At 50.0% G+C, this 23,075-nt stretch overlaps 1 protein-coding gene across 13 annotated transcripts in view; it reads left to right on the forward strand.

The window, feature by feature from the left end:
* Positions 1-23,075, forward strand: part of DAB2IP (DAB2 interacting protein) — a 233,012-nt gene that overhangs the window by 142,006 nt on the left and 67,931 nt on the right. Inside the window, exon 1 of one of the 13 annotated variants that reach the window (XM_049897221.1) lies at positions 6,042-7,729. The exons of the other annotated variants lie outside the window; for them this stretch is intronic. Coding sequence (XP_049753178.1) covers positions 7,563-7,729 — 167 coding nt within the window. The 5' untranslated portion in view covers positions 6,042-7,562. Of the gene's footprint in view, positions 1-6,041; positions 7,730-23,075 lie in introns of those variants that run through there. 13 annotated transcript variants of the gene reach the window in all.

Raw genomic sequence — 23,075 nt, forward strand, 5'->3', positions numbered from 1 at the left:
CACTCTCCCTTCCCCACGGCCAGTATGCAGAGGGTGACTTTCATCACTGCCCAGGAGGGTCAAGGGATAAACGAGTGGTTACTGTACTTACTCAGCAGGGACTCCCCAGACTAGCCTTTGTTCTGGATCTGTGAGAAGATGGGTGAGTGTGATGCTGAGACTTCCAGTTACCTAGTGCATTGTTGGAAACCCTGGTGGTGTAGTGGTTAAGTGCTACTACTGCTAACCAAAGGATCGGCAGTTCAAAGCTGCCAGGCGCTCCTTGGAAACTCTATCGGGGAGTTCTACTCTGTCCTATAGGGTCGCTATGAGTCAGAATCGACTCGACGGCACTGGGTTTACTGCATTATTGCAGCAGGCCACGCTACCTGGGTGACGCAGCCGTCTGGACGGAATGGTGCTGGGCAGGTGTGCAATTGCCAAGCCTCCTCCCTCCATCCTCCTGGGGGAGAAAGCTAGAAGTTGGGTGTGAGGAACCCCCTTCTAGCCTGCTTGGGGCGGCCTTGTTCAGTTGCCCTTGGTCATAAAGTCCACGTTTTCAATGATGGTTTTCTGTGAGGATGATGAAAACTGATTTGAAGGAATTTCAGAGTCAAGGGATAATGGAATTGACAGGGAACTTTCCCAAACCCAGTTCCGGAAGTTCCTAGAGATAAGACTAGATGTTTTACTCCAAAGAAGGTGTGTGCTCAAATAAATTTTGCATCTTTGCTGTAGAGGAATCACTGTGATCCAAGATATTAAAGGTCCTAAGAGGTCCTACAATAAAGAAACCAGTTTCACTTTGTTTAATGCAGTTTCCTGGGTATTTGTGTGTTTGGTGTCCCTTTGTGGCACTTGGTTAATGTGTGTGGCTGCTAACTGGAAGGTTGGAGGTTCATGTCCACCCAGAGGCACCTGGGAACAAAGTCCTAGCAATCTACTTCCAAAAAATCAGCCATTAAAAACCCTATGGAGCACAGTTCTACTCTGACACACATGGGGTTGCAGTGAGTCGGAGTCGACTCTGACAACTGGTTGGGTTTTCCTTGTTTTGTTTTGTTGCGTCTTCACCCAGCACCTGTTGGCGTCTATGGGGCAGTAGTGTTGTATAGAACATTTGGTAAGTGCTAGTTTGAGGTGTGACCTCTTCTTGGACACTTTTTTTTTTTTTTTTTTAATTTTTATTGTGCTTTAAGTGAAAGTTTACACATCAAGTCAGTCTCTCATATGAAACCTTATATACACCTTGTTATATACTCCTATGTGCTCTCCCCCTAATGAGACAGCACATTCCTTCTCTCCATCCTGTGTTTCTGTGTCCATTCAGCCAGCTTCTGTCCCCCTTGGCCTTCACATCTCCCCTCCAGACAGGAACTGCCCAGATAGTCTCATGTGTCTGCTTGATCCAAGAAGCCCAATCCTCACCAGTATCATTTTCTGTCTTGTAGTCCAGTCCAATCCTTGTCTGGAGAGTTGGCTTCGAGAATGGTTCCTGTCTTGGGCTAACAGAAGGTCTGGGGACCATGACCTCTGCAATCCCTCTGGTCTCAGACCATTAAGTCTGGTCTTTTTACTAGAATTTGGGGTCTGCAGCCCACTGCTTTCCTGCTCCTTCAGGGATTCTCTGTTGTGCTCCCTGTTGTGGCAGTCATTGGTTGTAGCTGGGCACCATCTAGTTCTTCTGGTCTCAGGCTGATGTTTTCTTTGATTTATGCAGCCCGTTGTGACTCTTGGGCTCATACTTACCTTGTGTCTTTGGTGTTCTTCATTCTCCTTTGCTCCAGGTGGGTTGAGACCAATTGTTGCATCTTAGATGGCTGCTTGCTAGCATTTAAGACCCCAGACACCACTCTCCAAAATGGGATGCAGAATGTGTTCTTAATAGTTTTTATTATGCCAGTTGACCTGGATGGACACTTGTTTTTAAAGATGGGCCTTTGGAAGTCCTGTATGCCTTTGGGACCTACAGGAGGAAACCTTGAATGATGACATTGCTGGACCAGTGATAGGTGATGGGATATGTTTTTTTGGAAAGAGAATTTCCTAGGACCAGCTCTCATGTTTGTGGGATGGGGCCTGGCCTTGGTCAGAACCCTCTGCAAGGAGGTGGTCTGACTGGGGATGGCCTAAACCCAGGGTGTGGGGAGTTTATTCTCCTCTTTTGCAGGTTGGGTGACCCCTCTCTGGTACCCAGCAGCTTGGGCTCTGGGCTTTTGCATCCCCCTCTGGACTCCTCTACAGAAGGCAACAGTTGGCCAGAGGTTGCCCACTGATTTGCATAATTGCACCATCTCTTGAAAAATTAATAAAGCTGTGTCCTTGCTGGGAGCAAAGTCTGCACCATTGTAGATGGGTTCGCCGTGGATGGGTTTGCCGGACCTCTTCTAGGGGAGTTCCTCGTTCCTGGACTCCTCGGCTTTTCCTGGCATGGAGCCTCCAGAGAGAGGAGAGGGTGCTGGGTAGGGAAGGGAGGGCTGGTATATCCATGTGGCTCTAGTAACATCATATCAGACAGGATGGGAGTGCATGCTGCTTCCATCTAGGATCCACAGATGGCGTCTTTAGTGCACAAAATCATTTGGATTCTGTATTCACGCTTTCTGTGGCTCCACAAACTCTTTTTCTGAGTAGGAGCAACTTTTGTGGAGACTTACTCCCTTTTCTGTTAGCCTGGAGGGGGCAATTCTTTCAAGGGGTAAGAGCAGTGGTGGTGAGTTTTCAGGCAAGAGCAGGAAAGGGAAGTGTTTCTGCTTGGAGCCCTTCCTTCATATTCCTTGGTCCTCCAGGCTTCCGGGCCTCTTTAGGTCAGGGGTATCATTGGAGTGGTTCCTGTTTGAGATTTCTAAGTCTTTTCTTACCTTGTTTCTTTCAAGTGAATTTTCCTTCTGGGCATATGGCCTTGTCTCCCTGTCATACTGGAAAGGGAAGTAGAGAGCTGGGCCTGCCCTGACATGTAGTTGACAGTGGAGAAGGTCCCATGGTCTCTCTAAGTCAGGAGTATACTTGAAAGGCCTTGCTCTTTTCCCCACCTCCTCCAGTCGTTTCCCAAAGCTCCTACAAAAGTGTTGCCCAAACTGGGTCCCACAGAGCACCACATGCTTTTGGGTGCTTGGGAGGAGGAGATTCCGTAGTCCAACAGGTCAGGGAAGTAAGTTTCTTCAATACATGAAGAAGCCTTTAATATGCTAATGTGCATCTGAATCTGCAAGAGGGATATAGGATGCTTGGCTTCTCATCGACACTATCAGGATTAGTTTATACATCTCCAGTGGTGGAGAGCTCTTTACCACCTGGGGCAGTCCATGCCATTGCCAGACAGTGTCAACTCTTGGAAACTTTCTTCTTCTGTTGGGTTTCTGTAGTCAGGATTTATGTGATACCTTATTTACCATTTGGTCTTCATACCAGCTAGGGAAGTAGCCGGTCAGGGATTATCCTGTTTTACAGATAAGGAAACAGAGGCTTAGAGAGGGTAATTATCTCACCCAAAGGCACATAGTGACAGAGTCAGTATTTAAACTCACATCTGCCAGCTGGACTTTTAGCTCTTTCCTTTGGCTGCTGAGAAACCATTTCCCCCCTAGACAAATGTCACTATGTTGGCTGAGGCTGAGCCTTAGAGTCGTGGGAACCTGTTAAACCTATAGAGCTCTTCCCACCTTTTTGGAGCGAGTATCTAGGGGTGGGAGTTGGGGGACAGGCTAGAGCCCTGCTTATTAGTCTCCAGGTTGTGGGGCCTGGATTTGGAGCCATACCCAGATATGGGCACAAGACTGCCAAATGTCCTATCATCAAACCATTCCTGGCTTTCTCACCCTTTTTCTTCTCCTACCCTTCCTTTTTATAAGGATGGAGATGTTTGAGGTGCCCCACAGAGCTGCGTAGACACTTGTCTTGGGCTGGTAGTGGTGGGGCGGGCAGTAGAAGAAGAGGGCAGGTGGGTCCAGCTACCTTGTCTTTCTTCGAACTTTTTGGAGAGTGAGCGGCCAGGGGCAGTAGGGTCAATCTGTTTACAGCAACTAGGCTTAGAGGCTTCACTGAGGCTGAGGGGCAACTTGGCGACTTCAGGACTTAGGCCAACTGTTTTATGTCTGAGCAGTCTTTTGGATCACACTGTAAAAGGAATGGCATTGCCCCCAAGGTGCGCATTCACCCTTCTCCCACAGGGGTGCCCTCATGAACAGAATTCTGCTCTGTTGACATATGGACCTAGGTCTGGACCTGGCTTTGTAACTCCCTGCTTGATGTGGGACAAGCCACCTAATCTCTGAGCCTCTGTCTCTTCATCTTTAATGTAGGTCTGATAATGGTGCCTACCTCCTCCTAGGGTTCTGAGGTCTCAGTGAGATCATGTATGTTATATGATAACTTTATCATATCATCCCCTCATGCACACATACACACTCATATTCATATACCCCATGCTTTTGAGCTTCTGTTTAGACCCTAGGGTCCTGCCAGGAAATCGGCCCATCCTGTCCAGGGTCCACCCCATCATGTAGCAGGAGACAGCCCAAGACAGGCATGAAATGATGTTTGTGCCAACGTTTCTCTCACTTAGAAAATCAATATTCTGTGGTTTGCCTAATTGCTCCGTTGCTACTAAATGAGTCATTATGGAGGGAAAATAGCAAATGCATTGTGAGATTAATGGGAGGAAATAGTTGGCAAATGACTTTGCTTTGCTTCTGAAACTCCAAGAAGGTGTTACCATGAGATATCTGGAGAACCACACAAGGCTGAGTCCCAGGTAGCAGGGACTTGTTGCTGGCTTTGTGAGGCACCAGAAGTGTAGGGAGGCCAGATGGCCTGTGAGGACCCCTTCAGGCAGGGCACCGATTTGGGTATTGTAGGGGCTGGAATCAGGAGTTACTGAGTGGTTGTCAAAAGTAATACCCCTGGGTCAGATCAAGAGCTAGGCACAGTGCTAGGCTCTGGCAGTGCAGTGGTAAGCAAAACCAGCCCCTCCCCTAGTGGAGGGGACAGACTGGAATGGAGTTGTCCTACAGTTACGTATGTAATTGAGTTGAGTCACATGTCTAGAAGGCAGTGAGAGCTCAGAACTGGAAGGTTTGATCTGGTCATGGTAGTGGGGCACCTTCCCAGAGGAAGAGAGGAGTTAGCCTTCTGGGTAGGTGGCAGAGCTCGTGTAGACCCAGTGGGTCCAGGAGTCAGGGGCTGAAAAAATGGCCTGTGTGGCCTTAGCCCTCATAGCAGTCCTTATTTTACAAGTGAGGAAGCTGAGGCAGAAGATGGTTAGAGACTTGCCCAAGATCATATGGCCATTAAATAGCAGAGTCAGAATTTGAACCTGGGCCCATGTAACTCCAAGCCGAGGAGTGTCCACCTGCTTCCGGGAGCTGGCCTTGGCACCTGCTGCCCTGCAGAAGTCTCCAGAACCAGTGTCAAGACCTCACTCCTACAGGGCAGAGGTTCACGGGACAGGTGGCCTGAGAATCTTCTGAGCTGGGAGCCCTCAACAGCCCCAAAGCCAGGACTCTGCCTTAATGAGCCTTTGCTTCCTCTTAATGACAAAGCTGCTTGGCTCTAGAGAAATAAGAGCCTTTACACGAACAGATATATGCACACCCAGGTTCATTGCAGCACTGTTTACAATAACAAAAAGATGGAAGCAACCAAGGTGCCTATCAACGGATGAACGGATAAATAAATTATGGTATATTCACACAGTGGAATACTACACATCGATAAAGAACAGCGAGGAATCTGTGAAACATTTTATAACATGGAGGAATCTGGAAGGCATTATGCTGAGTGAAATTAGTCAGTTGCAAAAGGACAAATACTGTATAAGACCACTATTATAAAAACTCAAGAAATAGTTTAAACAGAGAAGAAAATATTTTTGATGGTTACGAGAGGGGGGAGGGAGGGAAGATGGGAGAGGGGTATTCACTAATTAGATAGTAGATAAGAACTACTTTTAGGTGATGGGAAAGACAACACACAATACAGGCAAGGTCAGCACAACTGGACTAAGCCAAAAGCAAAGAAGTTTCTGGAATAAACTGGATGCTTCGAAGGCCAGGGTAGCAGGGGCAGGGGTTTGGGGACCATGGTTGCAGGGGATATTTAAGTCAATTGGCATAATAAAGTCTATTAAGAAAACATTCTGCATCCCACCTTGGAGAGAGGCGTCTGAGGTCTTAAATGCTAGCAAGCAGCCATCTAAGATGCATCAATTGGTCCCGACCCACCTGGATCAAAGGAGAATGAAGAACACCAAGGACACAAGGTAATTATAAGCCCAAGAGACAGAAAGGGCCACATAAACCAGAGACTACATCAGCCTGAGACCAGAAGAGGTAGATGGTGCCAGGCTACAACCCATTCACTGCCCTGACAGGGAACGCAACAGAGAACCCCTGAGGGAGCAGAAGAGCAGTGGGATGCAGATCCCAGATTCTCATAAAAAGACCAGACTTAATGGTCTCACTGAGACTGAAAGGACCCCGGTGGTCATGGCCCGCAGACCTTCTGTTGACCCAGGACAGGAACCATTCCCAAAGCCAACTCTTCAGACAGGAATTGGACTGGACAGTGGGTTGGAGAGGGATGCTGGTGAGGAGTGAACTTCTTGAAACAGGTGGACACTTGAGACTATGTTGGTATCTCCTGCTTGGAGGGGAGATGAGAGGGTAGAAGGGGGTTAGAAGCTGGCGAATGCACAGGAAAAGACAGTGGAGGGAGGGAGTGAGTTGTCTCATTAGAGAGCAATTGGGAGTATATAGCAAGGTGTATATAAGTTTTTGTGTGAGAGACTGACTTGATTTGTAAACTTTCACTTAAAGCACAATTAAAAAAAAAAAAAAACTGCTTGGCTAATTTTCCTCTTTGAAAAAGCTCCACAAAATAAAACACCCCCTCATCCCCCAAAGTGGGTTGATTTATTCCTTGCCATTAATCCCAACTGGCCTGTCATCAGGTAGGGCCTATGGACTGCCTGCAGAGGTGAGGTGGAGATGTGGTCAGCTAAAAGTGCTTGGGGACCCATGGCCTCCCTAGAGTTCTGCATAACAGCGGATGCAGAGAGACCAAGCATTCCCTGTGGACCCTGGGAAGGGGCCATCAGAGGTCATCCCACCTTAGCTGGGTTCCTGGGTATAGCCCAACATTGTAGTGCCACAGGAGGAACTTGGTCAAAAGATTCTTCCATCCTGGAAGGATCTGATTCATAGATCTAGAGTTGGCCCAGGAATATGTATTCATGACAACCCCCCACATGATTCTGTGGCCAACTCAGTATTGAGGCCTCACTTTGCCCACAGAGACATGGGCAGGACAGAGCCTGGTGGGCAGCTGAGCCCCAGATGAGGCAGGAACTTGGCCTAAGATGCTTTGCTACTGCTGTTGACTGGCAGCCGGATTTTGGCCACAACTCTGGTCTGATTGGCTTTTCTCTGCCCCTTGCCAGATGTAAACTGCAGCTCTCCCTGGCTAGAGCTGAGTATTTATTTGGTCAGGTTGAAGAGCCTCAGCAGAGGGCTCTTTGTTCTGCTTAAATTCCACTTCAGGAAGAATTCTGTTCGGTTTTTCAAATAAATGGCTGGGTGTCTCCTATGAGGCTCCAGGCAGGCCCAGGGACTGGCCCTGAGGGCATAGGGGGATCCAGCCCTGTCTCAGCACCCCAGAATGCTGCCAGAGGGAGACAGCAGTGGCATCCTGGAGTTGGTACCCAGAGGTTTGCTTTCTGGTCTTGTTCCTGCATGCTCAAAGAGGAAGCCAGGTAAGGCCCCTTTCCACTTGTACTGCACAGCTCAGAAAGACAGGACCCATGCAGTATGGTATGTCAGGGTCGTGTAGCTAGCGGCTGTGACTTTGGGTACTGAATCTTGGGCCCCCCTGTAGGTAGTTCCTGTCCCTCCATGGTGGCCAGACTTGGGCCACTCTGAGTCCAGGTAGATGGGAAGTGAAAGGCACAGTGTTAAGGGTTTTCTCTCACACCTTTCTTCCACCTGGCCCATGGATGGATTCCAGAGTCTCATATCCTGCAATTTCTACCTTCCCCGGCCACTGTGCTTGTTTTCATGGATGCTCTTTCATTTGTAGGCAGCAGGTAGTACTTTGGGATCTTGCTTTGATGGGCCATACTGTGGCTTTTGGCCAACCTGGGACACTTGTTTCCCTCTCCACATTCCTGGGCTGCTCAGCAGCAGAGATGGTGATTTGTCACCACACGTTTCTGATTGGTCACCTCTACAGCCTCTCTCTCTCTCTCCCGCCTAAGTCAGTGTGGCCACTTAGCTGTTGTCAGGTTCCTTTGGTAAATTTCTCTGACCTCTTAAGGATTAGCAGTAGATGGGAGCTCTTCTTTGCCCCTGGCAACTGCCAGGAAGTGTTTCAGTGAAGGCAAGGCTCATGGTTGAGTTCTGCCCTGTACACGTGGATGTTTTAGCAAGCAGTCACGAAGACATCCCACGACCTCTTGTAAGCTTGAGGCAGTCCCTGGTTTGTCCTCCCGCAGGCGGAGAAGCACCTGGGACATAGGTGCGCTTCCAGGCGATGCCACCATGTTTTCATTGCAGGAACTGCCAGCCTCCTCATCAGCGTGGGGACCAGAGTCTTCCATTAAGTGGTGGGAGTCAGGGTCAAACAATTCTGGACCCTGAGAGCCGCTTCCGAAGGGTTGGCCTGAATCTTAGGGCAGCCTTGGCGGGGATGGTAGTGCCCTTGTGGTCTGTATCCAGGGCCACTTTTCTTGAACCTACTTACTGCACTAGTGGAAACACATTGCTAAACATTAAGTGGCATCCTTTTTGGTGCAGTTCTAAAGAAATGGGCTTGCTAGAGCTAACCCTGGCATGTGGATTCTGATTGGGGCGTCCTGCACATCTGCGCTTGGGTAGAGCCCCCTAAGTTACACACATATATTTATTACACTCTTTGTAATTTGCCTCAATCTGTTTCAATATGGACAATGTAATACTTAGCAACTCCCTGGGCCTTCTGAACTGGACCTCACCTTGCATCTCCCGGCATGGTGGATCCTCCCTCCCCAGAGTGTAGCCCTGTGCTGGGCGCTGAGAGAAGGGCCCTGCTCTCTGGCAGTTTATGGCACCTTCCTCTTACTACTCCCTCTCAGCTCCAGCTCCACCTGCCCTTCTTTTTTCCCTCCCCTCTCCTCTCTTTAGTCCCTTGGTCCTACCGCTCCAGGGCCAGGCCCCGCAGGTACCATTTAGTGGTGGGTGTCATACAAGAATGAACCTGGGTTGTTTGAGCTCCTGGCCCAGAAGCCTCAAGCTCCCAGCCAGGGTCCCTGTTTGAGCTGTGTTGTGACAAGGGGCTTGTTTGTGGTGTTTTGTGCATGCATGCCCATTTGATCTGTCTTAGTGGCCTTTTGTGCCAGTGACCCCCCTACGGACCCCTAACATTGTATTGAGGTTTTGGAAGAGCCAGGTACTCAGTGGGGAGTTTCATAGCCCGTGAATGGGTCTTGCTGTCAGCCCAGGAGAGAGCGACCTGTTCTAAATCACCCTGCCTGTAAAGGCAGACTCTCTGGGCCCCCTGGCAACAGCTCCACGCCAGCCTGTCGGTGTGGCCGCTGACAGCCGTGGTTCCTGACTGGCTGCATTCTCCCTGCTTGCTCACACTCCTGCACTAGCTCTCAAGCATACTTTAAGCAGATGGTGCAAAGGAAGTGCGTGGGCTGGGGTCCTCAGGCTCTGTGTGTTGGCTTGCACCCTCCCATGTGTGGGTGGGGTCATTTTCAAGGGATTTCATTAACACATACTGGGTCTGGGTTTGGTGCCATTCAAGATCAGTCTGCAGGGACAACAAAGCCCAAATTGGAGGTCTTAACAAGTCTCTGGAGATGCTCATCCTCACTGTATCTCCCTCTCCCCTGAGCCTCCGTGCCTTGGTCACCTTCTTCGCTCACAGACATGACAGACCCAATGCCTGGGTTCAAATCCCAGCTCCACCACTTGTCAGCTCTGTGATTTTGGGGAACTTAACTCTGTAAAATGGGGACAGTAACAATTCCTGTTATATAGGCTTGAGGAGAGGGATAAATGAGATTTGCAGCTAAATGTGTGTCAGAGCACCTGGTAAATAGCAAGCACTTGAGATATGTTTGGAGCCCTGGTGACTCAGAGGTTAAAAGCTACAACTGCTAACCAAAAGGTCGACAGTTTGAATCCACCAGCCATTCCTTAGAAACCCTATGGGGCAGTTCTGTTCTGTCCTGTAGTGTTGCTGTGAGTTGGAATTGACAGCAACAGGTTTGGTTTTTTTTGGTTACCAGGCATCCATGGCATAATAATGGCTAACATATCTCAAAAACAAACAAAACCCATTGTCATCAAGTCAATTCCGACTGATAGCAACACTATAGGACGGAATAAAACTGCCCCATAGGGTTTGCAGGGAGGACCTGGTGAATTCGAACTGCCAGCCTTTTGGTTAGCAGCCGTAGCTCTTAACTACTACGCCACCAGGGTTTCCATGGATGTCTCGGTCTCATATTTTTCCCTCTATCTGGAATGCTTCGTTTTCTTTCCCTTTCCTGCTTTGATCCTACCTATCTTTCAAATATTAGCTCCTTCTGCTTGAAGCCTGCCCTGACTCCCATCCCCACACCCTTTCCCAGGCCTACTTTGAGATCTTCACTTTGCACCATATTGTTTGTGTCCTTTCTGTGCTTCATTATTTGGGTCTACTCCCCTGATAGCCAGGGGGGCTTCCTCAGGCACTGGTTGGGGTCTCTTGAACTGCACTTTTCCTGTCTTCCTCCTTCCCAACTTTCCAGAACCTTGGGGTAGACCTGGGTATGGTTTTCCCCCCTCCCGCAAATAGAGCATGTGTGAGCAAATTCATTCATAGGGCCTCAGAATGAGAAATCAGAAGGGATATACCCATTTCTTTCTGCACTTCTCTGCTTGTGGGGGAGAGCAGGAATTGGACCTGCTCTGAAGGAATCAGGGAGGGCTTCACATAAGAAGTAACAGGAGCCTGAGGCTTGAAGGAGGAGGGAGGAATTCGTCAGATGGTGCAGCGTGGAGGACATTCAGGCAGAGGGAACCTCATGAGCTAGTGTCTAGTGCTCAGAGGATGGGAACCTTTCTGCCTTTTTGGGAAGCAGGACTGCTGTGGGAGGCAGGAAAGGGCTCGGAGTGTTGGGAGGATGGAAAGTAGTCAGAATAGCAGATGCAGCAGGTGAGGACAGGTGAAGATAGAGGAGCTGGAGGAGGTCTGGGCCCAGGCAGTCAAGCCAGAGGACACCTGGGGGATGTGTGTATCCTCGGATTTTGTCTGAGGGGGCACAGAATGTGCAGGAGGATGAGCACTCCTCCCGTGCCAGGTGCTTTGTCCCTTTTTAATTCTCACAGTGCCCTGAGAGATGGGTAGAGGTGTGCTTGTTTTGGAGATGGGGAAACCAGGTGCAGAGAAGCTTGGAGATTTGACAGAAGCACCCCGGACTAGTAAGTGGAAGAGCCAGAATGTGAACCCTGGGCCTCATGACTCTCAAGTCTGTGCTAGTGACCACCACCCTATGGGGAGTGGGAGGCACAGTATCTCTGGGGATGGGGTCCAGGAGTCTGTATTATTTTAAATATTCCCCAAGGAGGTGTGGGGGCCACTAAGAGAGTGTATGTAAGAGACGTGGCACGGGGTTTGGCCCCTGCTTATATGTTTATTCAAGCATGTGCCCACACATGTCCAGGTGCACATGGCACAGACATGCACATGCACACAGACACTGTCAGTCAGTTGGCTTGTTCACTAAAACTGGCAACTCTCTTTAAGCTAAGCTTGTTGGGGTGCATGTAGAGTACCAGGCAGCCTATAGATGGGCAGCCCCAGCTCTGGCATCAGTTGCCTGGCAGCTAAGGGGTGGGGCTCTTGTGGGACCTGCGTCCTTTACCTCCACCTCAGGGAGCCCAGGGCCCTCCTCTGGGTCCCAGAGCCCTTTGTTTTGATCTTTACTTACTGGAAGTTCTCACGGTGTGATGTTGTCTGTGTGCCCCATCAAAGGGCAAGCCTTCTGTGGGCAGGGCCCAGGCCTCCTTTTTGGTTCTCTGGCACCTAGGTTGCAGCTTGGCACAGGCTAGGTGCCCAATAAACGCTTGCACCATGAATGATACATTGAGCACCTACTGCGTGCCAGGCGCTCTGCCAGGTGTTGGAATAATTAAGTTTGGCATGACACTTATGATTCAACAAAGCTCCTCCGGGCCCCATTAGGAGGCTGATTGTCTTGGATCACGTATTTATTTCCCTATTTTCCAAATGAGGAAACTGAAGCTCAGCGAGAGGAGGCAAGTGGCCTGAGGTTACATCCTCAGCCAGCAAGGGGCAGAAGCTGTCTGAGCCAGCCCCTGTCTTCCAAGCGGCTGCTGCTTCCTGGGCTGTGAGTTAACTCTGGGGCTGTCGGCTGTTTCTCTCTAACCAGCGTTTATTGAGCATGGGCACTGTGAACAACAGATGGAGCTCCCGGGCTGGCAGCGAGGCCAGGCCAACAGAGAATCAGTATCCCAGGAAGCCAGACTCCTGGGGACACAATAGGCGCCTGGGTGGTTCTCACTGCTCCACTCTAGCAGGAGCAGGGGCTCCCTCTGCTTCTGAGGACCTGGTTGATAGAGACTATTGTCTGTGTTTGGGGTAAGTCAGAGGCATAGGAACAAAGAGCACCTTTCCTGCCAATGCGACTCTGACCTTGAAAACCCTGTGGGGTTTCATTTACTTGAGAGAAAAAGGGAAGAAGAGTTGGTTACCTGCTTCAGAGAAGAGCAGGCCTCCTGCAGGTGGTCATCGGTCATCAAGGAAGCCTTGGCTCTTTTGTAAGTTCTTGCTGCTGAATTTTTGCTTTTCAATTTAACAAAAGTCCTGAGAATCACTGTCCACTGGCTGGCAAGGAATCCTGCCACCTTTTTAGAAGGCAGGGAGATGCTGGGATCGCTGCCTTTACTTTGACTGGGCTCCAGAAGCCACAACTTTTGAAGCAAAGATCTCACATTGACATGAGAGATCTGGACACAGGTCCAAAGGTGTGCCCAGCTATGAGACGTGGTGAAGAGCTTCGTCCTGTCTCTGCCCTCAGGGAGCTTGGGTTCTTGCAGGAAAGCAGTATAGCAATCAGGAAATCATGGGCACAGTGAAGCACTGAGCATTGTTCATTATTCCACAAACAATAAGCAAGCCCATACCATGTGCCCAGGTGCGGAGGGCGATCCCCGGAGGAGGTATGATATGATGTGCATCCTGCCTCTGTCCCACCTGCTGTGACACAGAAACCCCTGGCTGAGGCAGACCTTGGTCCATGTTGGGGCTGCCCAGCAGATGTAGTGGAGACTGTGGCAATCTGGGGAGTGTGTGTCCTACTGAGGGGGGCAGCAGCTCCTGTGCCATGGTGCTGGGCCTTTGGTAGCAGGCTTTCGATTTATAAGAGAGCCAGAAATCTAGAGCTTTTTTGTGACATTTTAAAATTTCACATCTTTAAATGTTGGCAATTGATTCAAAGCTTAAAAATGTCAAATACTGTGTGGGCTAAACAAAACATGAATGTTGACCAAATACAGTCCACACTTTACTTAGAGATCTTTATTCTAAAGATTGGCTAAAACCCAGATGGGCAGAGGGGAGTGGCAAGGCCTTCCTGGAGAGGAAGCCCCCTGGACAAAGGTGTACAGGTGGGAATCCGAATGGGCATTTTCAAGACAGTGGAGGGACTGGGGCAAAGGGAAGTGAGTGGTAGGACAAATGGAGCCCCACTCAGTTCCAGAGGCCATGTGTGCTTTGCTGAGGGGCTGGTCCTTATGGATGGGAAGTGCTACCCCGCGCAGACATGCCACAGACCTGACCCTGCGAGCCACCAGCTGCATCACCCTCCCAAGACAGGTGCATCTGCCTTGCACTGTCAGAGTGAACAGAAGGCTTTGGCCGGGCAAGGGCTCAAGGAGGAAAGGTCATAAGTATTTCACAAAAACCCCCAGAGACACACAGCATCGTGGTCATCAGCAAAGGTATGACTACACAGCTGTGGCAGACGGGGGTACCTGTCGTCTGTGTGTCTGTGTCTGCATATAACCTCCCCTTGCAGTTCACATTTGCTCTCCTGCTGGATGTGCAGCTCCTTCAGGTGCCCTGGCAGGGGGTGCCTTCATGTCCACAGGAAGTTCTACACCCTCAGAAAGGCCCATGCTGGTGACTCAAGCTGGCTCTCTCCTCCCCTTGGGATCCCTTGGCTCCTGGTCTTGCAGGGGTCCTGCACTCTTCAGAGGGTTTCATCTGCTCTGGCCAGAGCCTCTCTGGGTGTCTTGTGTTTGGTTGGGTGTGCAGATATAACTTTTTGCCCTTTCTGTTTCTCCACCCTGCCTGCGACTCTCCATAAGCCATATTTGAGTTTCTTTTTAATGATCACCTGGTCCTTCAGATTGTCCTGTAAGTTCATCTAGGAAAATTTCATTGAGCATCTGGTGTGTGCAGGGATTTAGGCCAGAGCCCCAGAGGTGCCTGAAGTTCAGGATGTCCATGGACTGGTGGAGAACACAGATACACAGACAGCCAGTGGGGGTCCAGCCCCAGCGTTTGCAGAGGGGCATGAGGTGGTCAGGGAAGAGGCAAAGTGACTCCGGGGCCCCTACATGCCTGCATCTGAGGTGGTCTTTCAACCCTGCCTCTTCCCACTCTTGCTCTGTCCTCTAGAGTGTGCTGGCAGCCAGGGCAGCTGGCCTTCAGAAGCTCACGGGACCATGGGAGGAAGGGGGGACGGTAGTTAACACTTGCCAAATTCCTCGCCACTGCCCTCTCACTCACTTTATTTTTTCTGTACTTTTGAGTTTTCTTTTTAATATAAATGTAAGTAAAACTACACATGTTGGGTGCCAAATTCCAGCCATACAGAGGAGCAGGAAAGTAAACGGTGAAATTTCTTCTTCCACCCCTGCTACCATATAAATTCTTACCCCACCAAAACTACTGCTGACAATTGGTTGGGGGCTTTTTTCTGTCGCTCATAAAAAATATGATCTATATCTATATCAACTTATGATATACAGATGACACAGCTGGACCAATAAGTAGCATCATGATAAACGGAGAAAATATTAAAGTTGCCAAGGATTTCATTTTACTTGGATCCATAATCAACGCCCATGGAAGCAGCAGTCATGAATCAAATGACATATTGCATTGGGCAAATCTGCTGCAAAAGACCTCTTTAGAGTGTTAAAAAGCAAAGATGTCACCTTGAAGACTCAGGTGTGCCTGACCTCAGGCCATGGTATTTTCAATTGCCTGACATGGCATGCACTGTGAAAGCTGACAATGAATATGGAAGACCAGAGGAGATCTGATGCCTTCGCGTTATGGTGTTGATGAAGAATATTGAATTTACTATGGACTGCCAGAGGAGCGAACAAGTGTGTCTTGGAAGAAGTGCAACCAGAATGCTCCTTAGAAGGGAGGATGATGAGACTTTGTCTCACCTACTTTGGACATGTTATTAGGAGAGACTAGTCCCTGGAGCAGGACATCACGCCTGGTAAAGTAGACAGTGAAAGAGAAAAACTCTCAACGAGATGGACTGACACGGTGGTTGCAACAGTGGGCTCAAACATAGCAAGGATTGTGAAGATGGTGCAAAACTGGGGAGTATTTCCTTCTGTTGTACATATGGTCGCTATGAGTCAAAACCAACTCGATGACACCTAACATCTACGACAACTTCTGTATGCTTGAATGCATGCCATGTAGCTTAACTGTATATCCTTGGCCTATAGAGAGGGGAGGGAGGCTGGCTGCTCTTGGCCTTTGGGGAGGGGTGTAGCAGGCGAGTCTGGGAGAGGCACATAGTTGCAGACCTCCTTCCTCCCACCCTTCAGCTCCATAGATACTGCTCACCCAGTTAGTTCCATGAATGGGGAGAGAAGAGGGAATGGCCCTTTCCCAGCTGCTTCAAACTCAGAGGTCACAGGCTACCCCAGCTGGCCAGCAGGGAGGGGAGGAGGCTGGCTATCTCTGGGTTTCTAGGGCAGACAGGATTCTCCCAGGGGACCCTTGGGATTGAGTTAGCTCTGTTTTTGCCCACCTGTGCCCTGCCCTGGGGACAGGGATGGGAATCAGTTGTCATCACTGCACGCCCTTGGTGAGACTGTCTCCACCTCAGGGCTCTCACAGGGCCTTCGCTGGTACGGGTGCTTTGGTAGTTCTCAGAAGGGAGCAGCCAGCTCCGTCTGGGACCAGCGCTGCTGCCATGCAGAGGTTGTGAAGCCTGGTCTTGCCACAGAGGAGTGTTTGCCTGGGCTCTGGGAAGTCCTGGAGGAGGTGGGCCATCTGCTAAGACTTGGAGATGCTTTCTCAGCCCTTGTTTCCTCATCTGATGGGGCTCACAGTCCCTCCCTCTCAGCAGATAAGAAACTGGGTAGGAAAGAACTCTGAAATCTGTGGGATGCAAATACTTGGTGCTACTATTTTGTTCCCTCCCGGGAGGCGCTATGAATTACTACACAGAGCTAGTAGAGGTTTGGGCTTGGGGTCAGGGAGAGAGAGCACACAGTAAAGATCTATCTGCTTAGGTGGGAGAGCCTGGGTAAAGGCACCTTTGCTCTGCCTGTTGCTGTTGGAAGACCTTGGGCAGGTGACCTTGTCATCTGTGAAACAGGGTAAAGAGATCGGCCCACCTCGAAGGGCTTTTCTTGGGTCTGCCTGACAGTCTTTTCAGCTTTGGGGCCGGGAGAGCCCTGGATCAGTATTAGGGGTGACGCGGATGTTGATGGTAGTGAGGATAGCAGTAGGGACAGTAAGAAAGGCTGTTTATTGAAGGGTCACTTTGCACCAGGCACCATGCTGAGTGCTTTATGCACTTCCACCACTTGCATGGAATCTAATCCACTGGCATTTCCAACCCGGACCCCTGCAGCCACCTCCTTGGCTGCTCTCCCCACTTCCAGCCTTGGTCTCCTTTCAGTCCCTTTCCCACCAGCAGCTGTTTAAAAAATAAAAATCAGAATGTCTCGCCCCGTTCCAAACCCCCAGTGGCTCTCACCCACTCTGAGTTTACTCTGGGTTCCTTCCTGTGGCCCCTGTGTGGGCAGTTCCCCTGCCTTTCTGATTCCACTTCCCGCTCGCCCCGTCCTCTTGCGCCTCCCAGCGCTACAGCCCAGGTTCTTTGCCTTTGGTGTTCCCTCTGCCTGGAACACTCTTTGCCCAGATGTCTATGTAACTTGTTCCCTTGCCCCATCCAAGCGTTAATCAAACGTCACAGTCCCAGGTAGACCTTCCCAACTCCCTGTCCAGCACGGCCTCCTTCCCACCTCCTAGCCTGGGCCCTTCCCCGTGAACTTGAGTTTACCTGATATTATACATTTGTTTGGGTACTTGGTGGCTCAGTGGTTAAGAACTTGGCTGCTAACCAAAAGGTTGGCAGTTTAGATCCCCCAGGCGCTCCTTGGAAACCCTATGGAGTAGTTCTACTCTGTTCTATAGGGTCACTATAAGTTGGAATCCACTCAACCACAATGGGTGTCCCTCACGCTAGGCTCTATGCCCCACAAGAGCAGGAACATTATGTCTTGTTCCCCGATGTAACTCCAGCATCTTAGAATAGGTTCTGATACAAGATTGGCAAATGAAGAAACAAACATATTTAATCTTATCCCCAGGAGGTAGGCGCATTGCCATCTACATTTTACAGATGAGGAAACTAAGCTCAGAAGAGATGGACTGAGTAGCCCAAGGTCACCCAGCTACAATGAGATTGAGCCAGGATTTGAGCCTTGTCTTTGTGACCCCAGAACCCTAGCCTAGCCAGCAGAAGCTCCCACTTCCCTGGAATGTAGGCAGGCCTGGCCTCAGGAAAGGATAGGAATATGAGGGGGCCTAAAAGGGTACATGAAGTTCACCTTGGGAAGAGATGAAGGGTGGGGCCAAGAAGGAAGTGAGAAAAGAAATTCTGGGGTCTGAGAGGGCCAAGGGCCAGGCTGGGGACTTCGGTGAGTGTCAGCTGGGGAGCCCCTGCAGAGTGGTCCCTGGGATGCCAGCCACCCCCAGAGACCACATATCGCCTGAGTCAGGCTCCATGCACTGGCTCTGGTTCCTGGCACCATTTCCGTTTCCCAGAGGTGCACAGGCCTGGCCCGGCTTCCCAGGGCAAAGAAACACATGGTGATTGAGTGCGTGTGCGTGTGTGTGTCCAGCCTTGCTGTTTGCGTTGTCGTCACGTCGTCTTAATCAGCCCATTTCTGAGAGAAATGACTTCATCTCCTGTGATTCTTGACACAGCCATTGTCGGCATCCATGGAAATTTGGGCCTGGCACTGTCCTAATGAGCCAGGTTGGGAGAGCCAGTTAGTGGGCTTATTAAAAAAAAAAAAAAACCAAACCCGTTGCCATCAACTAATAGCAACCCTACAGGACAGAGTAGAGCTGCCCCATAGGGTTTCCAGGGAGCAGCTGGTAAATTCGAACTGGTGACTTTTTGGTTACCAGCTGAGCTCTTAACCACTGCACCACCAAGGTTCCAAGTGGTCTTATAGCCTGGGGTATATGGTCAGGTCTATCTCCAAAAGACTCCACTTCCCAGGGTCACCCTTAGATCTGGGCTTATTGGCCCTGGACTGCCCAGGGCAGCAACTTCCCATCCATCTGCACAATGCCGGGTTGCATACATGCCGTGGCTGTGTGCACACCATGCTGTGTGCTGGGATAGAGGGAGTCACACCCAGTCCCTACCCTCAAGGGTGCCCATTGGCTGAAGGAGGCAGATAAGTCAACAGATCCTGTGTCAGAGGGGCTGTGGGTGCACAGAGAAGGGAATGAGGAGTCCACTGAGGCTCGTGGAAAGTTTCTCAAAGCTGGTGGTTGGGCCACTGCCTGAGGTCTGTGGAAGGTTTTCCTGAGGAGAGGCAGGAAGGGCTTGCGGAGAGGCTGGTGGTTGTGTTTGGCTGCTCATGTGTGGTTATGTGCTGGGCCTGGGGAGTGACAAAGGTAGGGTGGAAGAGATAGTGGAAAGTCAGGTAGGGCTTGGACTTAGTCCTGAAGGTGGCTGGGGGTGGGAAGGAGTAAGAGGAGATGAGACCTGGTCTGACCAGTGATTTTAGAAGCAGCCCTCTGGTAGTGTTTGTGGGTGGGAACAGAAGGGTGTCTGGAAGGAGGAAGAGGGAACCTGTAGTTCAAGGCCCAACCCTGTTTTCCCCTTCATCCTTGCAGTGCGATGGATCACTTTTATACAGTCTTTCTAGCCATACTCTTGTAACTCTCACCAAATGATGGGTTAGGACTGTACAGGTAAGGTTCTCGTGGCCCATCAAAGAGATAGGACAGCTTGCTAGTAATGCAAATAAGGTGTATGATACCTTTGTGGGGGTGGGACGGTGTAAATAAGGTATATGGAACCTCAACGAAAGGATTGGTCGGTTTTGCCATCCCAGGCTTAAAATGAGCCATCCCAGAGGTGGAAAGGGTGGCCCTTACTACCACCAAGAAGAGCCAAGAGTGGAGAGCATCCTTTGGACCCAAGGTCCCTATGCTGAGAACCTCCTAGACCCAGGAGACAGAGAGACGTAACATCGGAGGTGGCACAAGACAGCAAGAAGTGGTAGCAGAGAAATGGCGGCGGCAGCAAACCAGGAGACCCGTGCAGGACAGCACAGTGGGTTTCCTGGCTACGGCAGGCATGCCGACCTATGGCGTGAGAGAACTAAGTGCCTTTGAGCAGGAGGCTTAGTGGCAGAGTGGGGTGCCTCTAGGCACATATTGGCAGAGCTAAAGAGCTTTGTAACACTTGTCTGAGCAGGGCAGGGACCAAGAGGCTGAGGGCCAAAGAGAGGCCTGCCTCTGGGCATGGCTGAGAAGAAGCTATCCTGATCAAAGAATGTATCCTGAATTGTAACCTGTTACTTCCCTAATAAACCCCATAATAGTGAGTGTTTGTGAGTTCTCTGCGGCCATTACAACAAATTATCGAACTCGGCAGAGAAGTAGAGAGTGCTGTGGGAGGGACAGCTAGTGGCAGAATTGGTAAAAAGTTTGGAGAGAGGAGGTATGTCTGACTCTACCTCACAGGAGTCAGCCTTGGGCTGTTGATCTTGATTCTTCCCCCTTGTGAAGTTAGGGGAGGTCAGATGCTCCTTGCACACCATTTTTACAACCCCCAACATGTAGGGTGTCCTCCCCCTGTCCCACCGCTCATAAAGCACTTCAGAACTGGCACCAAAGCCAGCTGAGCTCAGCAAACTGCCAGGAGGTCTAGTCCCCACTTCTGGAATGTTGATGGACTGAGAATGAGGGGCAATAGATGGGGGAGTAGGGTTTAAGATAGTCTGTGAAAATATTTTGGCTGTGCTTGGGCAGCTCTGGAAGGCCACGGAGGCTCCGTTCCAGAAAGTACACACTCCTCTCTTCCCCACGCCAGGTTTACTTGCAGCCTTGCCCAGAGGCAGGGGAATGGGTTTAATGACCCCTGGCAGGGTAAAATGCCCTGGCTGGTACACTTATTACCCCACCAATTTCTCCTTTTGGGGTTCCCTGGGCCCCACCTCAAAGTCATTAGGAGCTCAGGCTCCTGAGCTGGACTGCCTCTGGTGAATCCCAGCCCGACTACTTCCTGGCCTGTAGCCTTGAGCAGGTTAGTTAATCTGCCCAAACTTCAGCTTCTCTATAAAATGGGGACAGTAATTGTACCCAGTTTCCAGAATATTTGTGAGGATTATGTATTTAAAAAGAGGAGGGGACTTAGCACAGTGGCTCACACAGTAGACGGCAGGGGCAAGGGTGAGGGTGGTTGTCTTCACCATGCGAGTGCCTTCCCCTTGTGCTGGTGCCACTCCCTTAGGCTGTGGAAGGATGGGTGGGGTGATCTAGGAGCCTGGTTGGAGAAACAAAGAAGCCTGGGTCCTAGTCACCAGGCTCTACCATCTCAGGGAAGTCACTCATCTCCACAAACCTTAATTTGAGGGTCCAGGGAAGGAGTAAGAAAAGGAATAATGGGGGCACAAGTTCACAGGAGATAGAATCGACCTCTTCAGGAGGATCCAACAGGGAAGTGATTTGAAAAGACCCTTCTGAAGCTGGGGAAGGCTGGGTCTCCCCACCTCCACCCTGTCCTCCCACATAGGGTGGTCTGCTCATCACCTTGGCCCCGAGCCACTACTACCCATCCTCCTTTGCATGTCTTCTCTGTTCTAGCTGTTCAGCATTGCCTTTTCGGTAAGAGAACAGTTCAGTTCAGCAAACATTTCCTGAGCATCTTTTGTCTACTTGAGCCTGTGTTGGGCTCAGGGGATAATACAGATGGTTAAGATACCGGCCCAGTTCTCTCTCAGGGCAAAAGGAAGATTGTTAAATTGTCTTCTTTTTTTAAAGCTCGGAAGGCAAAGGCAGCAGTACTGCGGAAAGAGGCAGTCTGAAACTGGGTTTTCTTAGATGTAAAATGGGCATTATTATGTGCCTGCCAGCCCTGGCTGATAGGAAGTTTAAGTCACAGGTCATATTAATGTAACTGAGAGCCTCCCCAAACACTGCACCTGCTCCATGGCCAAGGATACCACAAACTTCCCCCTCCCCAACGGAGAGCCCTGAATATTAGAGGCGAGCTAGTTACTGAGATCTGTGGACCCACTGAGAAAAGAGGCTTGGGGAGGCAGAACTGGCAGCCCTGGGCCTGCAGTTGGTCAAGGAACCTCCAACAACCCAGGCGGGGAGAGCAGGGGCTCAAACGATTTAAAACCTGCTTAATTTGAATATGTTCTCGTTTGGAATCCTATCATGCTTTATGAAGAAAATGTTTGCTGATGAAATTAATAGTGCAAACAAGATTTGGGGAGGGCAGGCAGCCAGGGTAGACGGGTTATTTAAACACACTTCAAAGAACACACTTCCCAGCGTCTAAGCAGCACCATTTGCATACGTAATGATTGTGCTAATTATAGGTGGCCTCATCTGTTAACAGGTTTGCCCGGTTGTGCTACATTATTGTAATCACCCAGTCAGAATTCTCCTGCATGCTTTTCACTAAAAAGAGAACAACAACAATAATAATAATGCCTGTCATTTTTGATCTCTTGCTATATGCCAGGCATCATACCAGGTAATTGACAGTCATCATCTCGTTTCATCTTCACAACAGCTTTGTGACCCAAAGATTCTTATCTCCTATTTACAGAGGACGAAACAGGTATAGAGAGGTTAGGTCGCTTGCCTGGGGCCACGCAGCCCAGAGCTGGCAGATGGGGAGGTGAAGCCAGCTTATTCACATACTTTCCGACTGCCCTGGGGAGACTTTGCACGTGTGCTCACTTTTTATTTCAGAGCTTTCTCTTTTCCCATTTGGGCCTCTCTGAAACCCCTGTTTTGCTGAGGAGTAAGCAGAGACCCTTGCAGGGAGTTAGGGGTGGGTGGGCTTCTAGGGCAAAGGTAGGCCGGCCTAGCCACCCTCCTTCCCACAGTAGGGCTAGGAGAGTGGCCCTTCTACATCCTCCCGAGGTCTTGAAGGGGAGGATGTTACCTTTAGGAGGAGGGTGCCCCTGGCCTCTCCTGCTGGAGCAGAGCTAGGCTTGGCCTGATGGTCAAAGAAAATTATAAGGCAATAAACAGGTGGGAGGACACTAGCACGTCATAAATTGCTTTACATGTGTTGTCATTAAATTGGAGGTTGCACATGGTGGCTTGCAGCCAGATGTAGCCCACAGACAGGTTTAATTTGGTCTGACAGGGCGGGAAGTTTTTTTTTTATTATTATTTTTTATTGTTTACCAATGCTTAGACATCCCTGAAACATTCAACATAAATATTCACCTGAAATTTTGGTTTTCTGGGTTTTCTTGAAAACGCAAATTTGGCAACATTAGGCCTATATTCCTGTGACCTTGGGAGGTGGAGGGAGAGGGGTAGGTATTAGTATTCCCATTCTATAGATAAAGAGACTGAGGCTGGGAGGGGAGCATCTGGACCACTCCTCACAAAGCTGCTGGAGAGAAGCTGGGACTTAAACCTCCATCTTCACCGGCTGGTTCTTGCTCCACCACGCTGCCTCCCAGCCATGTCCGACCCCCACTGGCCACCAAGCAAAGAAAGAAACCTTTCACAGGCCTAATGACTCAAAAATAACCAACAGCGAGCCCAGGGAACTGTTCTGT

Source organism: Elephas maximus, chromosome 9 (genome assembly GCF_024166365.1).
Source record: "Elephas maximus indicus isolate mEleMax1 chromosome 9, mEleMax1 primary haplotype, whole genome shotgun sequence".
In the NCBI taxonomy this organism is placed as follows: Eukaryota; Metazoa; Chordata; class Mammalia; order Proboscidea; family Elephantidae; genus Elephas; species Elephas maximus.